This window comes from Strix aluco, chromosome 1 (genome assembly GCF_031877795.1).
Source record: "Strix aluco isolate bStrAlu1 chromosome 1, bStrAlu1.hap1, whole genome shotgun sequence".
In the NCBI taxonomy this organism is placed as follows: Eukaryota; Metazoa; Chordata; class Aves; order Strigiformes; family Strigidae; genus Strix; species Strix aluco.
In genome coordinates, this window is record NC_133931.1 from 23,744,598 (window position 1) to 23,760,032 (window position 15,435).

A 15,435-nucleotide genomic window follows, 5' to 3' on the forward strand; every position below is an offset into this window, starting at 1 on the left:
TACGACTGCAAAAACTGCAGAAGCAGCAGTTGTGAAAAGGTTATTCCTTAATTATCTTTTTCACACTAGAATTCATCGCATTATGAACTTCCTTTGAGCAAAACACAGGAAATAACTCATCCACTATGAATTCAGAAATGGCAATCTTTCATACTTTGTAAATCAAAGAAATCCTTTTGGCAAACTCACAAATAACTTTAGAATGACTTCCTTTCAGGAGCTTCCCGTATTTCTGCTAAAAGTGTGCTAGGGAGGTGGATGCTAAAGCCTCACAGCTATGGAGGAACAGGACTGCAATTTCAGATTGCTGGGTTGGTTTTAGACACTATAAGGCAGCATTGTGATTTTACATCCTTATGTGATAGAATTGTGACAGGGAGTTTACACTGATACAATGTACTGCTTTACGGGAGTGTGCAGGTCAATTGCTTGATGGAGTGTTAGGAAAGGGGATGCAGATTTTTGACAAGTGCTTAAGAAGTTATTTTAAATCCACCCCAACCCTTCTAAGCTGATCATTTTCTTTCAGAGTGCAGTGAAAGCCAGACAAATGTCTTCTGCTCAGTACAGTTGTGTAAACAGCAATGACATCTACATGCTGATTAGGTTACTCATAGGGGAGTATTCCCTGTGCATATCCCAGGAGAGGTATCTGCAGATCTGGTTTCCTATATAGACGCAGGGTTGCCAGCAGCTTGCTGGATGGCCGAGCGCGCAACAATCTGTTGCTGGAAAGCTGTTTGCAGGTCTTGTCTTTCTCAGGCTGGCTGGCAGCAGATTTATTAGGGAAATAGTGCTGCATAACTTTTTTTTTGGCAGCCCAGAGAGAGCGATTCAGAAACAGCAATAAACGTTAAATGGGAACTGCCTGGTCTCTGAGCCCTGGTACCATGAGTTTCAACTGGCACTGTCAGAACGTGACAAGGCATGACAGGGCCAGAAGACTGAAAGATGGACAGACTGGCCTCCTGCTCTCCCGCCGAGGGCCCTTGATCTGCGCTGCCCTCCTCATTCCCATCTCATCACTGCAAACTCCTGCTATCCAGATGCTTTTCTTGTTTTCTCTTAACCCCTCCCAGTCACTCCTGTGGAAGGCTGAATCATGAAACTGAACAGAAGAGAAAATGTTACTCATATGAATTGAATTAATCTCATGCTATCATTCTAAGCTCCCGGAAAATCTATTATTCTTGTTGAATCTGTCCCACATTTCAGCCCTGGCAGGTTGAGAACTCCAGTATATGTAGTATAAAAAACGGGAACCACAGTGGACATAAGGGAGAGAGTGGGATGGACTATGAAAACAAAAAACAAGTACTACTGGCAACGTGACGAGCAGAGCGGCAATGAGCGCTGTGGACCCACGGTGCCTGCCCTGGAAAGGAGCATCCCCCCTGGCAGTCCTTCCCTGCTGGGAACCAGGGGAAGCCAGCACTCCAGGCTGGGCCTGCGACTCCCTTGCTGCAGTATTTTTAATAAATTATCCTTGCCACTGTATGAAGTGATGAAAAGCTGGAGGGGCGGGGAGGCATGTACAGATGGAAGAAATGCTCTTTCTGCTTTTTCTGATCAATAACATTGCAATAATCCCTCACAGCCTTTTTTTTTTTTTTTTTTTTTTTCATAAATATTCTTGGCATTCCTTGCCCTGAGGTGGTGATGTGATGGAAAGGGGCTGCACAACACTGTGTCTTCATGCCTTGCTGCCCTGCAACACCCCAGCAGGCACTGCCAGGCCAGGACACGGCAGACTCCAACTCCACTCACCTGTTTGGCCAGCCAGTGTGTTCGTGAATGAAAACTGGATTAAAACCAGGAATGAAACCAGTTAAACACAAAGCTGAGGGGTTGCCTGGTATCCTGGGGATGGGGTGTTTCTGTCTGGCCCTGGCCTATGGGCTGTCAGTTTTGGGAAGCTCTGAAAGGAACGTGATCACCCTTGGAGAGTGCATGGGAGGAATGTGCAAACTGCAGCAAGGGTGACCCTCCTTGGCCAATGCTCAGAGCAACACTAACGGCTCCTCACTGCCGGCATGGACCACCCAACCCAAGGAGGAAGGCGTGGGAGTAAGTCGGGAATAGGAGAATGATGAATCAGGAATAATCCCTCAATTCACAAGATCTGTGCTGCATTTTATTTTGCAGAAATATAGTATCATGTCAGATTACCATTTTCCAAAGTATGCTTAGTAATTATATTCACTAATATGAAGTAATTATGACTATATTAGCAGAGAGCCACTGCATTTTCTTTATAGGCAACTATAGTGTTAGATCTGGCTGATACCAGTAATATTTTAAAATAGAATTTTATTAACTTTTAAATAGAAGCCATCTTAATTAGAAAAGGATGGGAGATTTCCATTGCAAGTTTTGCTAATGTGAGACAAGCAATGCTAATCAGCATATCTGAGCAGAGCTCTCCAGCCCCATGCATTGCTTATGAGACATGGATTCTGGCCGCTCCTTTGCAACATGTGAGGCAGCCTGACACACACCCTTTAGCAGGCTCTGGGGCAAATCCTGCCCCCTCCCACAGGGCAGCAATGGTCTTGCACGCAGCTAAGGGCAAAATGAGACTATGTCCCGCTTGGAGCACAAGGCATAGCTGTATGGGAATGCCGTTTGTGCAGATGCTATGATTTATGCATGGGACAGTGGTGAGTAGAAAGGGGTCAAACAAACCATTGTTTTGTAGATTAATGTAGTTAAAATGCAGGAGAGTGAGGTCCTCTTCCACAAGAGACCAATCCAAGAAGTGTAACTCACCCAATGGTGAGGAAAGGACTCAGGGTTTGCAGACTATATAAAGCTTTTTGCTTGTTTTTTTCCCTCCTTTTCAAATTTGTTGACACAATCAGCCTTTTGACAAGTGTCACAAACTCTTCAAAATAAAGCATCTTCTTTGCCCAAGCAAACATTAACCAATACAATTCACCATTTTAATCATGGTAACCCCTTTCAAAAAATACATTTTAGTTTTAGTGCTTTGAGTGGGATTTAAATAGTAACTAAGTATATGCTTAGGTATTTTCCTGAAGAGAAGTTCCACTGAAGCAAACCTTATTTCTTAATATTTAAACCACTTGATTTCAGCTATATCATGAGCCCAGAGCAAGGGGTGGCCTGTGCACTGCTGCACACTGCCAGGGTAGCACAGGAGGAAAGACCAAGACCAGGCTCAGGAATCCCTAGCATATGTGCCTCACGTGGGATGCTGTGGATGAAAAGCCAGTATAACCCCAATTTCCTGCTGCGGTCTATCACCACTTGTATCACCACTCCTAGCCAGTTGTAGGGAGAAGCATTCACACTGTGGACCATGTTTGGCCACAGTTTCACTCTCAATTAGCAAGAAACTAGATCTCCCCTTTGGTACTATGGGATTTGACTGTAAAACAAATCCAAACAAGCAGTAAAAAGAAAAACCTGCAAATTTTGCAAGCAAAATAATGCAAGAAAATAATGAATTGGTGCACAATGTTCTGGTGCACAATTGTGTACACAATTGCCATAATTAGCTATGCAAGTCAGGTATGCACACAGTGAAAGACCAGATCAGCATCTCACTATTTCTATTGATAAATACCTGAAACGCATGTGTACAAGTCTGGAAACTGCACACAGAAATCAGGTTGCAGCTGTGCTTGCAGTACAAATGGAAGCATCAGGATTTCAGAAAATCTGACCATTAGTATTGCAGGCAAATAAATCCCGTGATTCAGTGTGGATTACATTACTTGTGGGTGATCTTGGAGGAGCTTCCTCCTGTCTCAGGTACAAATTCCATTCCACACTAAGACACATCAGAGACCAAATTTCAGGACTTCTAAATTAATATTTATGGGAAACAGAATGTACCTGCTAACCTAATAGACTAATTGCTCCCTATTAATCCTATATGGGAAAAAGTTAGTAACAGCAAACTTCATAGTTCTTGGATCAAAGGACAACAAACATCTGTGTGCTAGTTTAGCATGAAGGCTGTATGAAGAAAGACAGATTCCTAATCATAAACTGCAGCCAAAAGGAGTTTTAACAACAAAACAACATTCAGGGCTATAATTTACTTCTGAATGCAGAGCAACATGCTGAATAATTTGATTAAACATAGTTTTGGGGAGTTTATGTGTGGAATGTGGGTTGATTCTGACTAGTGCTATAATATAAAATGACAAAACCTAAGCCAGCTAGAATACATTTTTATGCTGTGTTCAGGGTTTCGTAAAGCCTTCAGGCGGCTGGCTAATGTTTAGCACAACTTTACAAATCTTCACGGGTGTCTGCTCAGCCATTTTATTTCCCTTCTGTTGTATGGCAGGACATGAAAGGTGTCTGAAAATATCATTATCAAACAGTGTCTGAAGAAAACAATAATTGTATGGCTAACATCTAGGTTATTCAGCTTGAGAGACAATCACAGGATCCTGGTACCTAATAAAAATGTTACATGTTAAGGAAAAGTACTGACCTGCTCTGAAAAGTGCTCCAGCGGCATAATGCATGGCCAAGGCATGGATAAGTTGTCTGGCAGTGGTGAAGATGGGTCCTCGCTCAAACACAGAGAAGGAGAGAGGGGTGTGATCTGAGGCTATATACAGTTTCAGTGAAGCATGAATACTGACAAGGAGATTAACAGGTTGTATTGTTAATTTCCGTAACTTCACTGGCTTGACTAAAGCTCTTGCATGCTCTCTCACTTGTTCAGGCAGTATCAGGGTAGTATCTGAAATATTCATGGATTGACAAGTGGCTTTGTTTTCTGGAAGATATGTATCAAACAAAGTCTTAATGTAGTAAACAAAGGTGTCTTCCACATACAGCCTAGCTGGTTTGAGCTCAAAACTGAGGTCATTCACATGAAACATGAAATTATCTTCCTCAGAAAAAGAAATGCAGAGTTTTATAAAGCAGTTTTCCTTATAGCTTTCCAAATCTTTGTTACAAACAACGAGGTTGTTCACTCTGGACCACTGCATGGTCTCATTTTTCTCTCCTTGGCACAGCAGGACTGCAAAATGGAAATTGGATTTGCTGTACAACTGATTGTCCAGTTGCAAATCTTCACAATACACTTGGAGACTATGAAACTGTGGGAGGCCTTCCATGGCATCCCGCTGGAGCTCCTGTGACAGGGGTCTCAGGCAACTGGTGGCTGGGGCCACACGGAGGAAAACGTTGTCTGCTGTGAGACGCAGAAGTTCAGAGGACACTTTGTGGTTTGTAATATCATCAAACGCAGCAAGACTTAACTGACTGATGAACATTTTCAGTGACAAGGTCTGCTCTTGACTTCTAGACAGGAGGGAAAAGAAGTTTTGTTACTTCATGTATTTTGAGTTCACCTGGCATCTTGCTTTTGCAAAAAGCCATCACGAGAGACGTTCTCTATAATACATGGGAAACTCACTGTGCAAGTCCTGTTAATGCTAATGGGATCTGGCAGACTTAATCACCACAGTGGGTACCACTCAGGGCGTCTTCTAAGAGATGGGGTATTACACATCTATACCAGGTTTCTCTTTCTTTTGTATCAATCAACAGGATAGTTTGGACAGGAATGTCTATATACACAGTAATTCCCTATTAGATTTGCAACAGAGCGATATTAAAACAGACAACAAATACAATTTTCTGATAACTCATGTACAGCCTCAGTTGTTACAATATTTTCTGGGAAGCACTACTGAAGGTTACTATTGTGGATTTCATTTCACATCACATGCAGCAAGTGCCCTCCAACAAAGTCACCACAGCATTTTTATACTGATGGCATTGAGGGCCTCCCCCCCTCCAGTGTTAACTGCCCATTGCCAAGTTTAACTAGCAAGTCGGCTATTATGCACTGCTGATGAGCAGTTTCTCAGGGATTAATACGTAATTACAGTGCAAATAAAAACAGTACAAAAAATTCCACTCTAATTGTAACAGCATTGCTGGAGGCCAGGCATTCTGCATCTTGGAAATAGTGTTATGATTGCACTTGAATGGAGCTGAGGACCAGGTTGTGGTGTGTTATGGAAGTGGGGAAGCCTTCTAAAGAAGATTGTTATAATCAAGTACAGTTAATTACTGACTGTAAGACTATTTCTACAGCCCTTGCACATCAAGCTTCCTACCAATTTTAGTGGAAGTTTGTATGATTACAGATGGCAGGACCTGGCTAAATACATTTTAAACTGATGAACACACTCAAAAACAATTACGATGGAAAATGTCCTTTTTTAATGAACAACTCAGGACTTCTTTTTGTATCAGACATCTAGTGTTTACCCTAAAGTGACATGACTTTTGATGTTAGATTGTCCTTTTTTAACTGTGATATACAAAGCATAACATATGTTCTAAACATATGCCACAGAGCATGCAGCAGTATTAAACAAAACAAACAGTTAAGCCAAAGTTCGTAAGACAGTTAACACTTAGAAAGCTGACCGACCTCTCAGCACTGTTTGGCAATGCTTTTTATCATCTTTTATGTGCTTTATATACCTGTTGAGGTTGATCTCGACGGGTCCCGCTCTTCCTTCTGGGGCCAAGGTTATGACTATTGTTCCACACTGATGGGCGATGTCCACATAAACATAGCCAAAGCCAGTTAAGAACACAATCTAGCGGAGAGAGTTAGAAGCATATGGAATGCTACTGAAATTACTACTTTAAATGTCATAATTTGAATTAATCCTATTAATGCCTTCTGGTTGAGATCTTTTACTCGATTCATGATACTGTTTCAGGAAAAACAGAAACAGATTTCAATACTTCAGAAAATAACGGCTCTGATGCTTGAAGTATTGTACAGCAAGATGAAATTTGCACCTCATCCTTTAACCGTATAACTGAATACAGCATATAACTGAATAAGAAACAACTTTTCCAGAAACAAGCAAGATGTGCTGGGGAGGGGGGAGGTTATATGAAAAAAGAATAAATAGGAAATTTTAATTTGTGATTTTGGATTAAGGAGAAAGGCATATTCCTGGAGCTCTGCAAAATCCCACCTTCTCCTCTGGAAAACAAACCCTAAATTAACATGATGTTGCCATGCCCTAGCTCAGAGCTGGTTAGATGAATAGCTGATAGCATGATGCAAACCACATGAAGACTAAAAAATAAGTAACATTTTGGATTCATGCAGACTTGCTTAACAACTCGACATGGAGCACATTTTTAAGTCATCTGAATTGGTTTTGTAAGAACACCTTCACAAGAAAGGTACTGCCACAAAGAAATGACAAAAGTCTACTGGAAAGCATAAAACGCATGAAAATGGAAACTTGGTAACAGGTTTGTGTCTTGCTTACAGATGTGCAAACTTTCATTCTGAACAAGTTGTCCCTAGGAATAAATATTCTACTTAAAGAAATAATGTATTGTTTTGGGAGCTTAATTCTGTAATATTTCCATGCAATTTTTGTGTTTTTCCAGAATATGAAAGATTAACGTCTTTTTAGGTTTGGAAAACTCCCAGCAGTCCTTGTTACAGCAAGCTGGCTTCTGTTTTCGTGAGGGACTACTATCAACACAATTGTTTACTAGATTGTAATGACAGAAGCTATAATTTAAAGGAATGCAAACTCAGGAATAACACAAAGATAACGGGCTAGCACAGGTAAAATAAACAGTTGTTTGTCTTGAAGAATCTTTCCTGCTTGTTAGCAAGTCAGCAGAAGAGAAAGCACTTGAAAGTTTAGTAGGATCAGCACTTCAACTAATTCTTGTTACCCTATTTATAATAACCTTGCACAGACAATTAAATTTTGTTCACCAAGTTATGTCTTATTCTTCTGAAAATTACATATAAAAGAATGTCTAATTTTGATATGTCAATTTTAATCCTTTGCTTATCCGAAAGATTTGCAATCCTGCATGATGGAATTAGAGAAAACAGAACATTTACGAAATTTTCAGTACACTGTCATTATTCTAAAAAACCCTTACTGATTTTAAAAATGGGTCATTTTAATTCCAATATAAAATGATTCTGATGATAAATACCTTAATTTTAGTAAATTAATAAAATTTTCTTTCTAATAGAATAAGAAGTACCTATCTGTGACTAGGTAGAAAGAGTACAAATTACTTAAGATCCTCTAAATCCCAGTTATTTCACAATCTGAACTGAGTGGTATGTGAAGCTATCAGCATATTCCTTATGTACTTATATTTATAGTTTTCTAAGAGAAAGACTGACAGAAATCCTGGTGAAATTCTCTACATGTAAACCCTGAAACTTCAATAACAGAAGGCTACCCTTTTTATTTGTAGAGTTCTTCAAGTAGACAATGATCCCCAAATGTTGTCTTAGCATCTAATTCCTTCTAGGAGCCAGATACTTATAAAGAACCCTGGTCTGGCATAACATTAATGACTGAAATTTGAAACCTCGCATTGCTTGACTGGCTTGCTGAATCAAACTGAACTACTTGCTATATAACATAACACTCAATAATCAAGAGCATTTTGTGATTGGTCCCCAGGGAAAACATCTGAAACTAGTATTTCTTTCAAAGAGCCAAGCAGTTTATGTTGATTCCATGTAAACTAATGACTTCAAAGATGGAAAAAATTCCCATCAAAAAGAATTACTCCAGTCAAGGAAGTTTTCATTTACCTCAAAACATGAGAAAAATAACAGAAGGAAAGAAAAGGGCCTTTTTGTTTTGTTTTAGAAAGACCTGTGTAGCTTCTGTGAAGACACAGAGGGAGAATGACAGTGATGATTCCTACAAGATATAAAGATAAAAATCCTGTGATAATTAAATTACCAAATAGAAGGATTTTCCTGGGTCCTGTGGGATTCTTTGCTTACAGGGGCCAGAAATTTTCAGGACTGATTTTTTCAGGGTATGCCTTTGGCCTTGCCAGGTTGGTTGAAAACAAGTGAAAAAATTCGGAGCTAGAAAGCCAGTATTTTTGATCTAGCTATTTTTAAAACCAGCCAATGAAGAATGTAATCTATATTCTAAAACTTCCATGGGAAGGGGCTTAGGAAGGAGAACTCCCAGACTTAAAACCAACAGAAAGGATATGCTTATTGCACAGGAACAATATACCATGCAGGTCAGGAAGACAACCATTTATGCTGTGAACTAGGAAGTAGTTTGTAACGATTTACTTGTGTTCCTTGATTGTTGATGTCCACAAAATCACTCCATTCATTTACTAATTCGTTGGACGACATCACTTTCAGAAGAATGCTGGGTAACCAATCTCTTGTTTTGCAATCTGGATAGCTGGAGACTTGATGGTAAAGTTCATGATGAACCGAACATTCAGCTGGAATCTTTCTACAATAAACTTCAAACTTTGGTGTATCTGAAATTTTATAAAATGTATAAGAACAGGGCTTTCTAAAAGCTGTATTAAATCAAAACTCACCTATGCTTATACAAACTAGGAAGTTTCAGCCTGAAATATTACTAATAAATAAAAACATTACTTTTCTATTGGTTGGAATTTTATGTGTTCATGTTTTTTTCCTTTTCTTTTTTATGTCATTAAGATTTACATGAATAATGTTCCCCTGATCATTACATTAACATACCGTAACTGGAATTTTGGGAATATATTTTGTGCTACATTTGCAAATCTGAGGCGATTTAAATGTTCCATGGGATTGAATTGTTGTCAACAAAACTCCACTGCCTACTAGTTTCCTACAGCCAATTCACCTTGACAGCTGGAAGCAGGGAGAGCCAAAAGCCTGGAACCATATAAGTTCATACTCCTGACCTCACGATTAGCTCCAATAGCTTCCAGGCTTCAGTATCTTCCAGAGTCTCTCACTTTGAGATAGGCTTTTATGAAGGTATTGAGTTCTTGTAACCAAAACACATACGGAACTCAACTTTGTATTGGAGATACAGTAAACTAATTTATACTACAACAGCGCACTGTTTGTAATTACTGCATACTACCCACCTTTGAAGTTCTCTTTTACAAGCAATGGAACGGAGCACCTATTGTGGATAATTATACGAGGACTAGGATCTTCTGTAAGTGTTATGTACGTCACGCCAAGATGCTCTTGATAAGTCAGTGCTATAGCTCTAAAAAAGAAGCAGGCATATTTGATTATGCATGTTTTGGATTAAATCTTTACATATTATTACCCTGGACAATTAAAAACATTCAAAACTAGCATCTGTAAGATTCTTTATTATCAAGTTCCAATTCCACAGTTTTAGGCAAGTACACGTCTCCACCGAGAATTATACTGAAACAGAAGAACACGTGGAAATAGCACAAAAAACAACATTAGAGAAGAAATCGCTTCGTAGAGACTACTCATGAGTTAAACTGAGCATGTGTGTTTGCAAGATGAGAGCCCTAGCCAGCAGAGATTTATATTAAATTAAAAACATGAGATTGTAGGCCCAAATTTTCAACATAAATCTTTAAAATTTTCCAGAAGAATTTGCACGCATACTTCTCTGATATACAAGAAAGATATTTTTAACTAATACATAAATCTGTAACTGACTGCTCCCCTGGAATGATCCACAATGCTATCACCCTTTCAAATGTTAATGTTATGGATCATCACTACATAAATTTTCAAAATGAAAATGAATTAATTTAGTTCCACTCATTAGCTACATAAAATGTCTTCATGCATAAACACAAATTCTTTTTTTTCTTGTGCAAATTTATTGGCTATTTCTAAAAAGCTTCATCTCATGATGATTTTAAAAAGACAAATAGTCCAAAAATTTGATTAGGAACACGAGATCCTCTCTGCCTGTCTCAGAATTATAAGGCATCCTTTCCTTGTTCTTCCCATTAAAATTTCTTTTAATCTGAAGTCTGTGTGAGAATCTTTAGTATCCACAATGACACCTCTTAGATTCTGCAGAGGAACTGTATGAGGGTTTGAATGATATCAAGCACTTCAAGCAAGAGAAAGATCATATGGCTGGTAATACATACTGATGTAGGTTCTCTAATTTCAGCAGATTATTTCTTGTTCATATCAGTATAAGCATGAATAGATTCAGGTATCAGGTCTGAGAACTGAAGTTGGGCATCTGACAAGTCATTGGACTGTTATTTTTAAACTAGCTGGATGCATTTGCTTGTAAGTAGGATGCTCATTTGGATCTTTCAAGCTTTAAAACTTGGAAATCTTTCCTTGTAGTCTCAAAATAGTTTAATCCCTTTTTTGCTTTTCCTATATATCCTCTTATTATTCTTAGTAAAATATATTTTTGCCTTTTATAGACAAAACCTGTATTTTTATATTGTATTATTTCACACTGTCCTTGAACTCTTAAATCGTTACCCACAAATTAAAAAAGACCATAATCTTGAATATAAACTTTTCATGCTCTTATTTTGTATGCATGTAAAAAAATAGCAGCCCATACGTTATAAAAACTGTACAACTTGTACACGGTCATAACATTAAACCATTTATAATAAAAGCATCAAAACCATCAAAAGATAACAATATTTAAATTAAAGTAAGACTTGCCTTTACATATGGGGGGCATATGTTACTTTGACTTTTGCATTAATCTCTTATGGTTTCCTACTAGCTGAGGCTTTATAGCAACAAGCAAAGTTCATTATTCATGACTGTTCAGCACACAGTACCTGGTACAAAATCCACTTTCACTACAAACCCCTGTGGGCACCGCCACGCTCTGTCTAGCAAACTCCTGTTTAATGGCAGCTGGTAGGCTCCACAGCTCCCAGCTCCCAGTGCAGCCGCTGGGACTGAAACTCAGCAGCATGCGTTTTTCAGTAAGAGGCGCCTCTGAAGTTAAGGGACTGGTGTCCGACATCAGGTCCCAGCAGGGCACAGCACTCAGCACCTCGCTGGGTGGTGCCCTGGCTGGACTTACACTGAACACGGTACTGTCTGGTGAGTGGAAGTCCTGGAAATAAAAAAAGATAGTGGTAGCATGATGTGCTGGCTCCTAACAGGAAGTTTATTCATGTTGATCTTGCACACAACAGTCTCAAATAGCCAATGCCCACAACTAGCTAAAGGTTTCATGAAGTCCATTGCATTAAAAGCTATTTGGCTGAATTCTGCCTTCAGGTATACAGTTAGCTGAGCACAGTTATCTACAGTCCACTCTCAGTTGTACAACATAACTCTATCAAAAGCAACAGTTACATCACTGTAACATAACTGTGAGAAGAAAATCCATTTATAGATATAAAACTAAGAATGGATTTTAGACTCAACATTCTTCCAATTCCCCATTCCATAAGACTGCCACAAAATGAGTGATGCACAAATGTAGATACCAATGTGAAGAAAACTAATGCAGAAAGAAAACAATGCAAAAATAGGGAACTTTAAAAATGTGTTTATCTGCCAACTCCTCTAGCAAGTTTGACCATGAGAATTCTTTCCACATATTTTACTATAAATGTAATCTTCAATAAATATGTATAAATGGTTGATTAAATTATATTGACCATGTATACATTTTGGTTCCTGTAAGCTAGTCCTTAAATATACTGTGAGATTATTAGAAAACTGATATTCATGATTTGATGCAGTTCACTGAAATACATAAACTTTGGGCACGTCTCTAGTTCTGCAGCTTTGTTCAGATAACTGGAATCTTCCCAAAAGGATACAAAAAGTTTTCAGCCTGCCAGGCCAACATACCTCTTTTACACGTGAACTCAGTAGAAATTCTGAGAACAATTTCAACAGCTACTAAGTATTACGCTGCCTATTTTACAGAAATGGCCATTAGTGCCTGAACAGATGAAGAACAGGCAGAACTAATTCTGCAATGTGCAAGAATCTCCTGCTTTGCACAGATTTCTGATCACAGTTAATTACTGAATTTACACAGGATTCTGTATTTTAAATTAAAATTATACAAAATACTTTATTATGTCTAAAGAATTCTGTTCAAGCTCTGCGATTTGCAGTTGAGACCATACAATCTAAACACCCATGTACCGCAGATGACAAACAAGAACAGTATCTACAGTGATTTACCTCTTCTCCTGAGTAGGGTTTGGAAATAGAAAGTTGTGGCCTATAATAGATTTGATACGATGTATCATTGATAATTGTTGTCTTATCTTCTATCTGTAGAATTTGTATACCTTGTCGAACCATTGAAGAAATGCAGAACTGACACAACTGTAAGAATATAAAAACAACGATGAGGTCACACACAAAACTGCAAAAGATATTGAAATACAGTGACAGAACTGCCATTTTCCAAACAAGATTGAGAATTCAGTAATTCTTTTTCCAGGAGACATTGTATTATCTTGATGAGTTGGTCAGAATGTTTTAGTGATCTAATTCTTTAAATTATACTTCATACATTGTTTATACTCTCATTATGTTTTACATGTATTAACATAATTAGGGACGAGCTTTCACACTGCACACATTAGATTGTTTTCATCTGCTATATGACTTTGTTTTTAAACGATAAGGTTATAAATCATGAAAATTTTCTCCTAACCTTTTGATGACCTGGAAAAGCACCAAGTTTTATTTCAGCTTCAACAAAACCTTCTTCGTCCAACGTTACCACTTCCCCATTATCGGCATTCTTCCATTTTGGGGAGGTCACATTATGAACCAGTTTAATTGCCACTGATTTGTGCACAGTATTAGTGTTTGCCCAGTATATTCCAACCTGAAAAGCTTCCTGCAAGTGAAAAATGACCAGTTATCATGTGTTGACAATTTGATACACTTCTACTAGAGTTAAGGCAGTTTCTAGTATGAAGTCAATCTCATGTCTTCCCTTTCTCCTTCTGATTCTATGTGGTACAAGGATAGATGAAACCACAATGTGGATATGGGACTGATCCTCACAGTGGAATCAAGACTACAGTCCACACTGATATGTGTTAACAGGCAGACCTTTTGTTTATTAACAGACATACATGGGGGGAAGAAAAGATGGCAAAATAAACAGGAAGTATCAGATTGTCCAATTGGAATTGACAAGCTGCTATGTCAAATTATTTTAATTCTTTCAAAAATAAAGAATATTGGGGTTGTAATAGAAAAGCATGTGCATGGCCAAGCCAAGGAATGTGAGAAGATCCATTACACAAAACTATGAATTCACGAAGGCAGGCATCCTAAAGAATCTTCCTTGTTTGTAATTCACCCTATCTCATTATCAAACCTTTCTTGGTAGCATACGAGCTATGAAACAACTTGACCTAAAACACTCTCAAACCAAACACTCCTTCCAGGCTGTCAGCTTTGTTACTGTGGTCAACACACTTCCCAAGTGACAGATCAGCACAGCAGGGGCCAAAGTCTATCTTTGGCCTTTATAGCAATTTACTTGGGCTGCTACTTTATGCCCATGTTGCAGATTCATTGGCTGAATTGGGAGGATGGAGAGAAGGCTGCTGAATCACATGGCATGCAGGTCTTCTTCCTACAGTGTTTTACAATTTTTAACTATGCATCTTTAAGACATATTGTTTTTCAAACATTGCTATCAAGTATGTCGTGCTACCCACTCGGTGACTCAGTCAGTGTGGCAAATTTCTATTGTTATTTCTACTCCTCATCATATGACTAACAGACACGGTGACTGGAAAGCAGGAATCATCTGGATTAATAGCCACTCTTCAGAATCAGAATGTTTAGCAGAACTGTGCCTGTTAATGTGAATGGCAAAGTTACCTCGAAGTTGGGAGGTATAATTACTTTCCCAGTAGGTACTTGAAGAATGATTTTTTCTCCTTCAAACAGCCAGAGGTCCCACTTGGACTGATTGATAAGCAAAGCCCAGGGCAGGAGTTCTATCAGCAGAGTTTTAACACACGGTTTCCACACAGACAGCTTTACCCGCATTGGGCTATCCCACTGGGAGAGCTGCTCATTGCTGTTCAAAAACAAATAAACAAAAAATAAAGTCAAAGGAATAATGAATTCAAGATTACAAATTATAAGCGGTCATTTTTAGAAATTTGCAAGGCTTTTGTTGTTTTGAAAAACAATCTCCTCTTACCTTATCATTCTGTAACATACTGAGATGCTGTCAGAAAGATCTAGCTACATGTAGGCATATTTTATATGTATTTTATATATAATTTAGATATATTTTTATAAAGAGATATTTTTAACTGTATAGGCTCAACCTAAATTTGGGCAATTAAAGAAATGCCTTAACAGAATTACCACTATCCTTCAGAAATAAAGCTGTGACTTTTGTAGTCATAAAATTGCATTTCCTTTTTTTTTCAGAAGCTCCTCCTACAGCAACCCTGTTTCTATACGGAAACAAACAGCTACTGAATAAACAATAGCTGCTAGAGCTGCAGTAAAGAAGGTGCATTCACAAAAAATAGTTCAATTTTTTTCAATCCTTGCTGATGCAGACTTCTCAGTGTTATCAATGGCAGCTCCTAGGCTGAACTGTTTTTTACCACCTGCATCTTACATACAGAAATCATGTAATTACTGAAAACTTA

General features: G+C 38.4%; 1 protein-coding gene across 11 annotated transcripts in view; it reads right to left on the bottom strand.

Annotated features, from left to right (window-relative positions):
- The window catches only part of VPS13B (vacuolar protein sorting 13 homolog B), a 491,427-nt gene that overhangs the window by 21,586 nt on the left and 454,406 nt on the right, over nt 1-15,435 (bottom strand). For 10 of the 11 annotated variants that reach the window (XM_074815029.1, XM_074815038.1, XM_074815049.1 and 7 more), the window contains 8 exons: nt 14,645-14,846; nt 13,455-13,643; nt 12,974-13,120; nt 11,599-11,882; nt 9,925-10,052; nt 9,119-9,318; nt 6,493-6,611; nt 4,472-5,295 (listed from right to left, as the gene is read on the bottom strand). In XM_074815029.1, coding sequence (XP_074671130.1) covers nt 4,472-5,295; nt 6,493-6,611; nt 9,119-9,318; nt 9,925-10,052; nt 11,599-11,882; nt 12,974-13,120; nt 13,455-13,643; nt 14,645-14,846 — 2,093 coding nt within the window. Of the gene's footprint in view, nt 1-4,471; nt 5,296-5,464; nt 5,565-6,492; nt 6,612-9,118; nt 9,319-9,924; nt 10,053-11,598; nt 11,883-12,973; nt 13,121-13,454; nt 13,644-14,644; nt 14,847-15,435 lie in introns of those variants that run through there. The other variant, XM_074815102.1, reaches the window with a different exon arrangement.